Raw genomic sequence first — 16,143 nt, forward strand, 5'->3', positions numbered from 1 at the left:
CTTCTCACGAAACCGAAGTCACCACCTGTTTCCATATTAATTTTGAGGAGTTGCCTCGATTACTTATGGATCTTCATCAGATCACCACTTTTAAGAATATAATACCAAATTAGGATGATACCCTATAAACCAAAAGAATTTTTTTAAAAATCGGTTGAGGAGTCCACACCGCCCTTTTCTCCATACAAACGTTGTCCCTTATTTCCTCCCTGGATAATGCTAGTAGAGTTATAATTTTTTTCCTGAATATCTACGGCCACTAATACAATGTCCCTATGTTTTCTTTTTTTTTCACAATTTAATTAGTAAATAAGATATGAACGTTCAAAAACCCAAAAAAATGGCCAGATTTTCCGCTGTGTTCAAACGCTGTGTGAAAACAGATTTGGCTAGATTATACAAAAAAAAAAAAAAAAACACAGGGACACAGCTCAAGCCTTTCTTTAATCTTTAATGAAAAAAGTACTCAAATCGGTTAAGTTTTGGAGAAGGAATCAGGGGACAACGAATCGTTGATTTTCTGCAGTTGTCTCTATCGCGTTCTGCGGTATAGGCTTGATGTAAGGGAGACAGCTGCTTTAGATATTACACGTACTTTTTTTTTTCATTTCTCTAGCCCCTGGTGTATCCTCTTAAACGGCGGAGTAATCGTTGAACATAAAAAAACGAACATAACACCTCCCACATTTTAAAGTCGGTTGAAATGTAGCCTATGTGTTATTTTGATGTATATGCTATATTATTGTAAAGTTTCATTAAAATCCGATCAGTAGTTTTTGCGTGAAAGAGTAACAAACATTCATACATCCAAAATTAAAAAAAAAACAACATTAGTAGGATATTTCACACACAGAATCAGCCGCTCTATGGAAAAAAGGGATCAAAATGTTTTATTCCAATCACCCCGATACCTATTGCTAGAGTCAATTTATTTTCTCACTTTTTGCCATCAGATTCTGGTAGACCTATATTTAGCTGTAATTAAATTAAGATTTTGAGGTAAGCTCCGTACATTATCTGTCAAAATCTTCATATCTATAATAGTAAAGTAATTATACAGAGTGTAACAAAAATAAGTGATAATACTTTAGGGTGTGTACGTGTTCTTTGTAGAGAGTTCACTGTGAAAGTAGCAGCGCTGAAAGACCAAAATTTTTTTTCACTTTTGTATGGGGAAACTCGTGACGCTCGGACTCTTGCCCATACAAAAGTGAAAAAAAAATTTGGTCTTTCAGCGCTGCTGCTTTCACAGTGAACTCTCTACAAGAAACACGTATTATCACTTAAGTTTTGTTACACACTGTATATATTCGTCTCTGAGTAGCGGCAGTACTAAGTATAAACAAAACTCTGTAATAAAATTGAGAGATGTATTCAATAACTATGATAATGATCATCCAGCATTATGTGGGTAATTAGAATCAAGGAATTTTTGGCTTACCACAAATATTGCTGTGCCAAAATCATCAAATTAGAAACATCATTCAAGCTTCATTTTTCTTTACTGGCATGCACGTGACCTCTTCTCAAGTATCTTTTGCTATACTTATAGGCTCTTCATCGATTTTTCTTTTCATTTGGCGTTTTTCTTCTTTGGTTCGACTCTTTTTTTCTTAGCTCTACCATAACTCTAGTTTTTGATATCCTTTCTAAACGTACCTGTGTCTCTAAGTTTTTAAACTTTTTAAATATGGCCTCTTTTCGACTCTAGTCTAGATTTTTAACCTTTTATCTTAGGTATCATGCTTGGTCTCTATGTCTCTCTGATTGTCTCTTATTTTTTACACTCCTTTATCGCCTCTTCTTCCATTCGATTTCTTCTCTCCGGTAGCAACACGCTAGAATAACGGGCGACTGTGTTGATCTTGTGAGGCTGATGACGTACGGAATCGATCCCACGTCCAGACATACAGGCGCCGGAGTCTTACATAGAGCAGATAGGGAGACGCGACACAAACGTCGATAACGTTATGATTCTGCCTACTTTTACACATTAAGGAATTGTGCATACATTTTACTATAAAATCAGTGCTAAACAGTGTACAGGTAAACCAAAACGAGCAGTCCACTGATTTAAAACTGGTTTCCAACTAGTCAAGAGCTAATATTAGAAATATTTACCTTATTAAAAATATACATTGATATACACTGCAGTAAACCGCAAATATGTTAGTTATTGTACCTACAAGTAGGTTTTGGTGAATGATTTTTCGTGAACGATTCCGATAAGTCACGTAACATCGCGTCATATTATTAAGATTGAATAATTTAATATAACTAGCTATTTGACCGAACTTTGCTCGGTATTCGATAAAACACGAATAAAATGACATTTTCTAAAAATTATTCCTAGCTAGATCGATTTATCGCCCCCGAAACCCCCTATAATCTATATACTAAATTTCATAAAAATTGTTGGAGCGAATTCCGAGATTCCAATTATATATTTATACAAGAATTGCTCATTTAAAGATATAAGATAAGCTGATATGAAAAACAATAATTACGAGCTAAGTAAAAAAACCTTGAAGTTTAAATAAAAATATTAGTGTTTATTATTAGTTTTAGTATAAAATATGTATGTATGTTAGTCTTTCTAGTTAGGTTAGGTTAGGTTAGGTTAGCTGCGCATCAAAAAAAAAAAAAAAAAAGGTTAGGTTAGGTTAATTTCACTGCGTTAAAAAAAAAGTTAGGTATTCATAATATGGATGCCTGAATTAAATAAATAAATAATAAATAAAATATACAGTAGTGTATTTTTATTAAAATTAAAATTTTAAACGGGTATTTAAATCAAAATATACGAAAATATAATTTTTATTCAGAAACTTAACACAATAATTTAGTATATATTTTAATGAAAACTAAAAGTTTTAATAGATATATTTTTAACTAAAACGAGCAAAGTAGAAGTCTAAAAACTGAATAACTAAAAACATAGGTACTGAATTACTAGACCTTCTGTACAGTAACTCATCATTGGTAATATCTCGGTGTTTTCAGTCACATTTTCCAGTTTGCGTAGCTTCTTCATCCCATTGAGAGGAATTTTGTGCGTGAACAGACGAAGTAAGTACCTTATGATATATGAAGAATGTATTATAATAAGTAATAAATAATAATATTATATTGGTAAAGAAGAATGTTATATTCTACTAAACCAAGGAATTTAATATGTTTTGTAGTATCACATTTGATCGTGACTAAATTTTTTCATTAAAAGCTAGACACAAGATTTGTATGAGAAGATATAAGTTCTGACTTGGACTTATGTAACTCGACCACTTCAAATGATTTTTTTTATTTCAAATCACCTTTTTTAGTCCTAACAGCTGTTATATTTATAGCTATAATACATTTTTTCATTTATGTTCTAAGTAGATGACGACTACGTTTCGCCAAAATTCGTTTATCGTGTGGGAACCGTACATTACCCGAATAAAAAGTAACCTATGTTCTTTCCTGGGACTCAAAGTATCTCCATACCTTTTAAAAAAATCGGTTCAGAGGTTAAGGCGTGATTCGTGAAGAGGTGACAGGCAGACAGACACACACACTTTCTCATTTATAATCATATTATTAGTATGGAAGTATGGATAATAATGATTCACTCATCCATTATGAGTTTTTGCTCTCAAAGGTTGATAAGGCGTTTACCTAAATAAGCTATAACGATTACAGCTTACGATATACGACGAATACTTTATCTATACCACTAACAGTAATTATATTTTTATTATTGTTATTTATTTTTTACTAGCGACCCGCCCCGGAGTCGAACGGGTATAGTATAAAATATATAGCCACTGAAAATATGATTAAAATCGATAGCGTATATATGGGCTATGATCCTTCACGTGGTCTACTTCTTATCTGTGCTAAATAACATAAAAATTGCTCCAGTAGTTCGCGAGATAAGCCCTTTCAAATAATTTCCCTCATTTTTAGGGTTCCGTACCTCAAAAGGAAAAAAACGGAACCCTTATAGGATCACTTTGTTGTCCGTCTGTCCGTCCGTCCGTCTGTCAAGACCCTTTTTCTCAGGAACGCGTGGAGGTATGAAGCTGAAATTTATATCAATTACTCAGGTCTACTGTCCCTTGAAGCTGTGAAAAAATCAAACTTCTAAGCCAACGCAATCAAAAGATACAGCCGTTTATGCCGCAAATTTTCGACACTTGCAAGGGAATCAAAACCTACAGGGTGCTTCCCGTGAACTCAGAATCTTGAAATTTGGTACGAAGCAACGTCTTATAGCATAGATAAAGGAAAAATTACGAAAACCATAAATTTTTAGTTACATCACATAATATATTTTTTTTAATAATTTTAAACTTACTACCCATTTCCTCATAAACGCGTAGAGGTATTAAATTGAAATTCATACCAAATACTCAGGTCTATAATACCTTTAAGCTGTAACAAAATCAAACTTCTATGTCAACGCAATCAAAAGAAACAGCAATTTAAGCTGCATATTTTGAAACTCGCAAGTACTCGCAAGGGAATCAAAACCTAAAGGGTACTTCCAGTCGACCTAGAATCTTGAAATTTGGCATGAAGCAACGTTTTATAGCACACATAAAGGAAAAATTCCGAAAACCTTAAATTTTTAGTTACATTACAAAATATATATTTTTTAATAAATATAAACTTATTACTTTTTTCCTCATGAACGCGTAGAGCTATCAAGTTGAAATTCATATCAAATACTTAGATCTTTGTACGGAACCCTCGGTGCGCGAGTCCGACTCGCACTTGGCCGGTTTTATTTCCACATTCCCCTATTAGTCTTAGCGTGATAAAATATAGCCTATAGCCTTCCTTGATAAATGGGCTATCTAACACTGAAAGAATCATCAAAATCCGTTGCGTAGTTTTAAATATTAAAGGCAACAAAAGGAAATGTTGGAAAAAAGCGACTTTGTTTTATAATAATTATGTGTAGATTTATAACTTTTTCGTGATAAAAATGATCCTATATTCTTTTGCGAGAAACGTATTGCCATACCCATGAATATCGTTTTAGCGCTTGAAGCCTGAAGAAGTTACAAACCGACAGACTTTCGTAATATTAATATTAGGTTACTATTAATATGGATTTTAGTCATAGCTTTCAAATTGAAGATTTAGGACCTGTTTCACCACTTTCTAGTTCTGGATAGGCTATCCACAACTTATCTGACAGATACCCATACACTATCCGTCATATAAGTTGTGGATAGCCTATCCAGCACTTATCAGTAAGTGGTGAAACAGCCTCTTACCCTTCTATATCTTTCATCGAATTAAGTTGTCCACAATGAGCTTATAGTATAGCCTATCATGCTAGGTCACCATGGGACTGCCAGAGCTACAGACATGCTGCTTCGTGCTGGACCTCAAGACAGGCAATATTGTCATGGGATGCATCAATGCGGTATTGTATTCGTTACAACAGCTTTTTTTTCGGCCCCTCATTTGGGACCTCTTGTTCCCCTTTCCTTAGGAAAGGACAATAATTATTTGCTTTGTTTTTTAATTTTTTACATATTTTATGCATTGTTTTGTGATGTTACAGCTTAGAACAGAGCCTTTAGCCAAGACGTTTTCTTTATCGCTTCTTTATAGAATCGCTGATCAATATGTATGAAATTAACATTGGACGAGTCGAACGTCAACGTCATATCGATCGCTTACGTCAAATCCATACATTTGATCGGCGATTCTCTAAAGAAGCCATAAAGACAACGTCTTGGCGAAAGAGCCAGCTTAGATAATCACATAATATTATACATCTAAGCTACTGTATTAAAATATTTTTTTAAAGACCGACAAGTGACAACGCACCTGCAATTCTTCTGATGTTACTAGTAATTATGGGCGACGTGCGACGGTAGTTGCTTTTCATCAGGTGGCCTGCTTGCTCGTTTGCCCCCTAATTTTATATAAAAAGCCGTTTTGGTCATATCTAGAGATATATTTTTATTTAACAGCATCTATTCAGTATCTAGTTATTTTGAGAAACAAAAAAAATACATTTAAAGTATTATTATTGCAAGTGGAGCCTACTCTACATTAGCAAAAAGTTCAATTAATGTTATTAATCATTATTCAAGTTCATCTCTATTTTCTAAAGATGCTAAAATTAATTTGCAAAATAAAATAATTTAATTTGAGACGAGCAATTACAGCTGAACATTACGTCATTATTTTCTCTATTCTCGTTATTGACAACTATAGTGTTATGCCGCTTCTACACGTTGACCTATGATGGACAAATACAAATGATCATGCAATCATGATTATTTCTCATGACAAAGCCTAAAAAAACCTTTGCAAAATTACATAATACCTGTACAGTAAAGAATTCTGTTTCATAGTTAAAATAAATTTTGGATCATATTATAGGTAGTTTCATTACTTTTCAGTCTATTTATAAGTTATAACACATACATTTTATTATATAATATTAATACTGTATTAAAATCAAATGTATTGTTTATGTATTTTGTTTATTTTAGTGCTTTTGTTAGATTTTTAATTTAAATAAAATATATACTTTTGCACATCACCGTTTTCCTGGATGTATCACTGTTATGAATGTTAAAAGGTTGCCTGGAAGAAATTGCTTCAAAGTAATAAGGCCGCCTTTGTGTACCTGTCTGATTTACCAATAATTTTTGTCTATATTTAAGTATTTTTGTGCACAATAAAGTGTATTTGTTGTTGTTGTTGTTATAAATAGAAATAAAAATAAGATGGTTGAAGTAGCATTGAACGTATATTTTAACATTTAAGGTAACTTGAACCCTATACCACATAATGCGCTCTAGTGAGGCAATAAAAAAATTAAATATAGCGAGTGTGGCAAAGCGCGCCATCCTGGCAAGTGCGCCATATAGCTATAATTTCATACTGATTGGAAATCTTAAGTAAGCAGTATGAAATTATAGCTATATGGTGCACTCGTCAAACTTACTATATTACCCTATTATATGATTTTTCCAGTTCCTCTCATTCGTGTTATTCGTGATAATGATCGTGGTGGCGTGCACCCTGGAGCCGTTCGAGGAGGAGGCCAAGGAGACCCACGACCCCAGCCTAGAGGCGGAGATGACGGGGCTGTACGCCATGTCCATCATCCTCGTCCTCATGTTCCTCACTAAATTCTTCTTCGACGTGTTTTTCATATATGGGGTTATATCGGTAAGTTTCAGTATAAGAAAATACGGTGGAGGTTCGTCAAGACACTGACACAGCTGATTTCTGATAATGGCCTGGATAATTAGTATTTATTTTTATGGTCTGTTAGCCATAAATCATAATGCTATTCTTTGTTGTGTATACCAAATCTTATAACGTACTTATCTTTGGACGTAAGAATGTGCTAGGTCAAGATTTCAGTCCAGTAATTGTTAAATATTGTCAATAAAAGCAATGAACTTACAACACAGAAGTCATTCGCTTCACAATCCTAGCTCATTTTAAAACGTTTTTTAATTTTATGTTTTACAATCAGCTGCGTGTCATCAGTTGTAACTTGTAACAGCGCTGTATGTAGAGTTTTTCCCTATTGTTCATCATCATCACCACCACTAGGAGCGCGCGGGCATCATCAAGGCGTACTTCGTGATGTGGTTGGTGTTCTTCCTGCTGTCGATGTTCACGTTCTTCCTCAACGCGTCCCACTACAGCGCCGGCACCATCTGCATGGAGCTCTTCTATATCGGTGAGTGTATTGTCACCATATTCATAATGGTCAATGATGGACAAATACGATTACGAACGTGTATTAATAATAAATAAAATCATTTATTTCAGGTTTCTGCGACCCATAACATTACAATTAAAATTTTTGAAAATTTCGTTACATTATCATTATAGCTAAGTCATTACATTAAAATTACAATTCATTTAAAATATAGTATTATGCGTATTCAATAATTTGCACTTAGAAAAATTTAATTAAGGTTGTCCTACGGTGGTGTTAGAACGAGATGAATGGAAAAACTTGGGGTATGCCTTTACCCAGCATTGGAACTGCATAGGCTCAAAAAAACATAATTATAATTATTATTATTTATTGTCATTCTTAATATATCTTAATTATTTTGTTTTACTTTCAGGTCTCAACATTTACGCTATTCTACTCAGCCACAGCTTCTACAAGCTCCTCAATACTAGAGAAGAAGTCTAGACTTGTTAAAAATATATTATTTTATTTTAGGTGAGATTGGAATATTATATAGGTAATATAAATTCTATACAATTTAGTCAGCATTTAATGGTCGCTGACCAAAAATTATAAGGTACACGTTGACAAGCAGCTTGGGCAGTAGAAATCTCCTTCTTGGTGAGATTTGCTTGCTCGCGAATAATGTTTGACACGACTCGTCGCGTCTGGCTATGATGGACTCCTTTAGCATGGCCATAGTAGAAATGAGAAAAAATAGAAACACTGTGGAGATAAACTAAAGTTTCGTTCCGATCTTTCCCGCGGCTAACCGCGACCGAAAAAAATTTAAATAAAATGCTACTTTATGACATAGACTATGGTTTGTCTTAAGGTAGGATTTTATTTGAATTTTTAGACTAAAGTCTATGTCATAAAGTTGTATTATATTTGATTTTTTGTCGGTCGCGGCTAACTGTTATAAATATCGGAACGGTACCTTCAGTTTATCTCCACAGTGTTTCTATACTTTCGCATTTCTACTGTGGCCATGCTAAAGGGGTTGGAGTCAAGTATAGCGTTTAGTGATCAAGAATATATTAATATTGTTCATCAGCAATAATTTGTTTTAAATGTATTTTTAATAAGAGAGGTCAAACATTTTCCAGATAAATTGATCTCAATTTATTACATTTAAATATTTTGCTGTAACGCAATTTATGGAGCAAGAGCCCGTGAGGGCCAGACCTTCCTTCGTTTCGTAAAGCTGAAAGTTTACCTGTTTGTGACCATTATAGAGGTAAGAACGACCAGCAACTATGGAGTTTCGGTCGCGGTTACTTTAGGAGGTATCCAGTTCTGTAGCTCTACCTGACCTTCGAGAAGGAGTAAAGCTCAATTTTAAAGCTTATAGTAAGTGGAGGGATCTCGTCTTTCATTGCCAGACATTTTTGGCAGTTGCTCCCCATTGTAAATAATTAAATTGAAAACACTAACATTAAAAAACCGCTTGCCATACTCACTAAATAGCTTACCTGAAAACACAAGACTGGAACCTAATTTGTGTAAATTGAAAATAATGTTGAGAGAGTTTTTGTTGGGGACGCTTTAGTTTTGTGTTACGATACTGAAGTACTAGCAGAAACAATTTTTTTACATTTTATATAATTTAGATATTTAAAGAGACAGTCTCTCTACTTGCAGTCAAACTGCGTAAGCAGTTTTGCAGGAAGTGTATAACTGTTATGTATATTATAAGGTTAAATGAAATAAATATATAAAAATAATAAATAAATATATAGTAAGCTTTGAAGTTTTGTATACAAAAACACATTCGACAACTTGACGCTCCGCTTCGCAGTCGCCTGGTCGCGTAGGTTTGGCCTAAACTTTACTCTTTCTCGAAGGTCAGGTAGAGCTTCAGAACTGGATACATCCTAAAGTAACCGCGAATGAAACTCCATAGTTGCTGTTCGTTCTTACCTCTAGAAGGGTCACAGGTAAACTTACATCACAGGTAAACAACAGGTGAACTTTCAGCTTTACGAAACGAAGAAAGGTCTAGCCCTCGCGGGGTCTTACTCTATTATAGTTTAGTTGTCAATTAATTATTTAATTATTCTAGCTTTGATGGGCTAGAGTCAAGTAGAGCATTTTGTGCTCAAGAATATTATAATATAATAATAATTATTTTTTTTCAACAATAATATTTTATTTCATTATTGATTTTATTTTTATTATAAAATGATCTCACTTTAATGCATTAAATATTTAGTTACATTTAAGCAATTTCTAGTTAAGTTGTCAATTATTCAATTATTTAATGTGTTTTTAAGATAAAATGATATCAATCTATTACATTAAAATATTTTGTTTTATTTCAGCAATTTATAGTTAAGTTATAAATTATTATTCAATTATTTTATAAGTACATTAATAAACATAATATATTTAACTATTTTAACCTTATTACCTCAGATAAAATATAATTAAAGCTGACGGCGATATTGTTGGGATTGTTATTAAGGAATGTTTATATTGTAGTGAATAAAAATATAATATTATGTACATGTTATTGTGAAATGGTTACATAGAAATGAATAAAGTCAATAATTGTAATTAATTTTCTTTTATTTCGAAATTAAAAAAATAGTTCACGATAAAATTTATTGTTACTGTAAAACTATCATAAAATTGATTAATATATTTAAAGTATAGTATCAAAAATAAAATATTTCCTTACATATATTATACTGTCTAAATTGATCAATGTAATTTGGTTATATTTTCGGTCTCTAGTCTTTGTGTTATCCTATGACGCAGGTACAAAATATGTCATATTTTTGTATTAACAATATAATATCGCAACGTTTTAATATAATATTATCTACTACGACTATTCAGAGTATCATTATTGCATAGAGGCAAATATTTAATATTACATTTAAACACAACTAATCTACTTGAAGTAGATTCCCACTTAAAAGCTAATTATCAATATCTAATAATATAGCCTCTCCATGTTGGCGCATCGTATACTAATTAAGTAATTACTAATACAAGCGGTTACGAACATGTCGTTGTTGGCCATGATTGACATTAATTGTGCATTCAAGTAAAGACAGCTTTGCAGTCATGATGGCAATCATGGATACTATCGTAGTCTAACGTGAAGAGGGACCTTGAATACTTTCAATAAGCATTAAAATTATATGAATATTAAAATAAGAAAACTACACGTTAATTATAACATAGTTAATCTCTTTGTAACAACCTTCTGTTTACTTATAAATATCAGAGTTAACTTTGTGACTGCATGGTTTTTGCGGTTATTTCGCAAGATTTTGGTAAGAGCTTTAATTTTTTAGTAGCCAACGTAAAAAACTTTAAGCGCTCAAAAACGCTATAGAAAAGATCTTAACATCTGCCTAAAACCCTCATAAACCATGCAATTGTCAAGTACTCTTATTTTGTAACAACATAGGTGAGATAGAGAAGTCTCGCACACGTTTGACAATCAACTTGATATTGTGCATTTTCTTTGCTTGTCAAGTTGCTTGCCTAGCGTGTATATGTCGCATAAATGACACTATGCCGGGACTTCCTCCTCTTGCAGTAGATTGTGCTCCATGTTGTCAGAGCACTTGCCTCTCAAGATGCTTTCATATCCATCGTGCATCTTGACCAGAGAATACACGTAGATCCCTAAAAAAGATGTAAACAATTTTTTTATTAGATTATTTCCATCGCGGAACTTGAGCCCACGACTACCGAGTCAAATCCACGCTCTAAAGTTTTTGGATTTCATTGGATTACGGAGGCTTTAAATATTTGCTAGCGTGTGAAACCACTATAACCGCTATACATATATAACTATAATACCGCATATTTAACATCACGCATGTTCGACGTTCGTCATTCGCTTCGACACTCGACGAAAATTCGACGAAACATACTCGTATAAGAGTACCATCACGAACTACAGCTGTTCTTATCTGATTTAGGCTCTACTCACACTGGGGCTTCGACTGCGCCAGTGAGAGCTGAGCCATATCATGTTCGCCGTTCGCCAGGTGAATAATAGAATAGCAACGCATCTGAAACTCTTCTGATGTTGCGAGTGTCCATGGGCGATGGTAGTTGCTTTCCATCAGGTGACTAATTTTATTAGAAAAATTAGCTAACATACTGGTTTATACATAATCATGATCGTTATTCGCTTCGCCATTCGCCTCGCCATTCGCATCGCAATGTATTAGTTCACTATAACTTCCAAAAAATGATGTTTCTTAATTCGACCGTAGGACCGTAAGTAACGTACCATCAAACACGACCGCGGCGAGAGCATCAGCCCAAAACAGCCAGAGGAGCAGCAGCAGTGCCATCACGAATATGGTGATCACCATGAAGGCTCCGTAGCCCAGGTACACCGCGATCAGCACGGGGCGGGACTGAAATGAAGAACAGAACTTTAAATCCCGGAAAAGGATATAGTTTACTTTTAATCCCGAAAAAATGTACGGTTCCCGCGCGATAAACGAATTTTAGCGCAATGGAATTGCGGGCGTCATCTAGTATATTTTGTCTAAAAAGTATATTTTGTCCTTTCCCGGGATTTAAGGTATCCCCATAGCAAATTTCAGCAAAATCGGCTCAGCGGTTCGGGAATCGGGCGTGAAGAGGTAACAGACAGACAGACAAACTTTCACTTTTACAATATTAGTATGGATGACGCCTGCAACTCCGTTGCACCAAAGTTTCATACATTTTTTCGTCATAAAAAAAAATATTTCAGTGTTAGATAGCCCATTTATCGGAGAAGGCTATATTTTATCACGCTAAGACTAGTAGGAGCGAAGAAATAGAGGAAAATGTGGAAAAACCGGGGAAAATTATTTGAAAGGGCTTACTTATCTCACGAACTACTGGAGCAATTTTTCTGTTATTTGGCGCAGATAAGAAGTAAACTACGTGAAGGATTATAGGCTATTTTTTGTGGACTAATTTGTCTGTGAAATATCTAATTTACGCGGGCGAAGCCGCGTGGAACGCCTAGTATCTAATATTAGTAAGTACAGAATATTAGTATGGATATGAATTTCGTTTAGGCACAGGATCACCTGAAGGCAACTGACTGTGTGCAGTTCCTGAAAATCGAATTGTATGTGACGTGACGAACGTTGTATATAAATTACACACATTTGCATTTATATCTAATATTATTAGTATGGATAACCCTAGAACAGTACCTAAATAAATATCCAAATACCTTTTTTATCCCAATTATCGATAAAATCGAGAAAAATGCCTTCAAAGCTGTGAAGATCATTAAGACTGCAGCAAAAGGCTTGCCGGCGTGTACCACCCTTGGAGATAATATAAGAAGATCCTCTGAGGATACGTACTCCATCATCAGTAGATACGCCAGAATTGATAGCGCTGAAAATACAACCTGAAAAAAAAATAGTCTTAGTGTCTAAACACACTAGGCCGAAGTTACGCGGCGCAATTTCCGCATGATTATGCCCGCAATGTCAAACGCATACAAAATACGGACGGAACGCGACGTAGTCTATCGGTAATTTAAAATAGGTACATTGCAGGCGGAACCATGCGGAAATTACGACGCGTAACTTCGGCATAGTGTGTTTAGACACTTAATCCTTATTATATGCACACACATCTATAATAATATTATAAATGCAAAAATGTCACAATCGGTCTCTCTTTTACCTCTTCACGCGTAAACGACCATTAAAAACACCGCAAACTGTCATATAACAAATACATAGGCCGACCCATAAAGTTAATATACCTAGTGGAATAGGTATATTCCACTAGGTATATTAACTTTATGGGCCGACCACGGTCTGACAGAAAACCAGTGTGAAATAAGTAATAACTCATGTAATGTGTTAAAAAGTGAGATTACCTATAACAGGACTTTACCAAATTAATGGATATCGAGGTCTAAGAACGCCTATTGCAAATTCTCTAATGTTTATAATAATTGCTCTTATTAAGATTATTGAAAAATACTTACAAGTGTTGTAACAGATATAAGGTACATCCATAAATTAGAATTTTTCCAAAACAGCGCCATTTTCAACACCTTAAACACTGCTTAGGTCACAATTTAGTTAATTTTGTAGTTACTAACTAAATTGAAAATAGATTTAACATAACTTCCTTCCTGTAAGAGCGGTGTAGACTGTAGAGTATTGCCTTTATTCAAATGTGGAGCACAAATCATAAGTACGGTGGAGTCACAAACTGCAGTCTGTGTTGCCATTTAGAATTTTTTTCTACCAACTTACTATTAAGTGTTGGATAGTTCATTTTTATCCAACACTTAGGTATTACTGTTAAAGAAAAAGAGCTATAGAAGCGAAGAATGAGAGCTAATATAATGAACTACTGAAGCGATTTTTACGTTATTTGGCATAATATATCTTCCCAAAAGTAGATGTGAATGTCAATGTACGGTTTCCGTACATTCCATATTATATCTAGATGACGTCCGCAACTCCGTTGCACCAAAAATCGATTATCGCGCGGGAACCGTACATTTTTCCAGCTTTCCCGAGACTCAAAATATCTCCATACCAAAATTTAGCAAAATCGGTTCAGCGGTTAGGGCGTGAAGAGGTAGGTAACAGACAGACAGACAGGCAGACAGATCACAGACACACTTTCGCATTTATAATATTAGTAATAGTAAATAGTAGTAAGTAGACACCTTTTAAGCAATCAATTAGTCAACATTTACAGTCGCTGATTCGAGCAATTCCAATTAGGCACCTTATTATTCTTGCTATAATTTGCTGCATACTTATTTGATACCGCCTAGCGAAAATAAATACATTTCAATCCTTTTAAAAGCTACGTCATGAAAATTTAATTTTTCTATTTACGAAAATTAACTACTATAATATCCATTTTAAGATCAATATAAAAATATCTCAGTTTCTCTCAATATAATAATAAACAACACCAAATTTTATACAAATTTCTACCAAATCCCTGTAGGATTTATACCTGACCACATTCGTAGATTTCAGTAGGTTAGTATATGGTATGAAAAAATTCACTTACAAACAGTTTGTTATAAACTCACTGAGCTATGAGACGCAGAGACGGACTTACAACTCTGTAATATAGACTCTTAAGGACTGGCGCTAGTACTCTACCTGCAAGAAAATCATTATTTTTTTAATCATTAAATAATTTATTTTAATAAACTAAGTATAACATCCTACTAAATACATAATACGTAGTCAAAAAGAGTGGCTTGGCTGTGGATATTATTACCATATTGGAGCTACAGCGATAAGAATTCAATACGGTTTTCCTTAGTAATCATTGCAAATTCTCGGTCCGTCCGATTTACGACCAACAGGTTTTAATAAAAAATGTGTATCAAAACAACTATTAATACATGGCTTCGCTTATAGAAGTAATAATACTTTCCCTTAGCACAGAATATAATTAGTAGTCCTTAGGTAGAGTTCACTGTGAAAGTAGCAGCGCTGAAAGTGATATATTTAACTTTTATTTTTCTATGACAAATGCTTCACGTCATAATAAATATTACGAAAAATAAAACCGACTTCAAGATTGTACTTAAAATTCCCTTTCTTAAAAACTTCTGAACCGATTTTGATGAAAATTGAAGTATTCTTTAAGGGACATATACACCCTAAAGTATTATTGAACTTTGTTTTATTATACTTACCATTTATGAAAATTAATAATATTATTATGTGTAGGTTTGGTGCTATATTTCAGAGAGAATTATTCATATACTTACGGCTGACCTACTTTATTTGGTGCGTTTATGCTCGGTCAAGGATAATCATGAATATCAATTGTTGGCTGGGATTGACATTAATACTATTTAACACCCAATTTTTAAATATTCGAAATTACAAATATATCATAATAAAAACTAGATGACGCTAATAAAAGGAACCATACATTTTTCCGAAATAAAAACTATCCCAATGTTCTTTCTTCTCTCAAAGTATCTTTCACACACTTTCAAATGTTTTAAAATATTAGTAAGTATGAATACTTCATCTTTTTTTTTTTTTTTTGTCAAATAATGCGACATGAAGATTTCACTTTAGAATTCGGCCCTGTCTTTTAAGTGCTTCGCCTAATCGTCACTTTTAAATTCATAACTAGTTCTTATTTTCAACTTTAATTGCAAAGGTGTAAGGTCTAAATTACAAACGATTAATTGGAAATACATTTCGTGGAACTCTTAAATAATAGCCTAAGTGTTGGCGCGATACTTAATATGTTATCGGTATGTGTAAACAACGGATGTCATACGAATAAGTTATTGGTTATTAAGAAAGGTAAAAAACAATGAGCTAGTTAAGTTGGGTAAAAGCGTAAAGAGCAACACTTTGGTCCATAATGGACAAACTTAGGCGATTACAAACATGTAGAGATATTCGTCTAGATCAGAGGTTCCCAAACTT

At 33.8% G+C, this 16,143-nt stretch overlaps 2 protein-coding genes across 3 annotated transcripts; one reads left to right on the forward strand and one right to left on the reverse strand.

The window, feature by feature from the left end:
* The first annotated feature begins 2,995 nt into the window (after positions 1-2,995).
* Positions 2,996-8,463, forward strand: LOC121734784. 2 transcript variants are annotated; one of them, XM_042125399.1, is made up of 5 exons: positions 2,996-3,069; positions 5,333-5,419; positions 6,991-7,188; positions 7,582-7,711; positions 8,109-8,463. In XM_042125399.1, the coding sequence occupies exons 2-5, from the start codon at positions 5,339-5,341 to the stop codon at positions 8,177-8,179; spliced, it is 480 nt and encodes a 159-aa protein (XP_041981333.1). In that variant the 5' UTR covers positions 2,996-3,069; positions 5,333-5,338; the 3' UTR covers positions 8,180-8,463. The 2 variants fall into 2 exon arrangements, with proteins under 2 accessions (XP_041981333.1, XP_041981334.1); XM_042125400.1 differs by lacking the exon at positions 2,996-3,069 and adding an exon at positions 3,767-3,783.
* A 2,069-nt stretch (positions 8,464-10,532) lies between these two features.
* Positions 10,533-13,829, reverse strand: LOC121734805. Its single transcript, XM_042125422.1, has 4 exons — positions 13,698-13,829; positions 12,924-13,106; positions 11,976-12,105; positions 10,533-11,359 (listed from the first exon to the last, which is right to left on the reverse strand). Exons 1-4 carry the CDS (start codon positions 13,755-13,757, stop codon positions 11,244-11,246), a joined length of 489 nt encoding a protein of 162 aa, XP_041981356.1. The 5' UTR covers positions 13,758-13,829; the 3' UTR covers positions 10,533-11,243.
* Positions 13,830-16,143: the final 2,314 nt, after the last annotated feature.

The sequence above is a fragment of the Aricia agestis genome, chromosome 16 (genome assembly GCF_905147365.1).
Source record: "Aricia agestis chromosome 16, ilAriAges1.1, whole genome shotgun sequence".
Classification (NCBI taxonomy): Eukaryota; Metazoa; Arthropoda; class Insecta; order Lepidoptera; family Lycaenidae; genus Aricia; species Aricia agestis.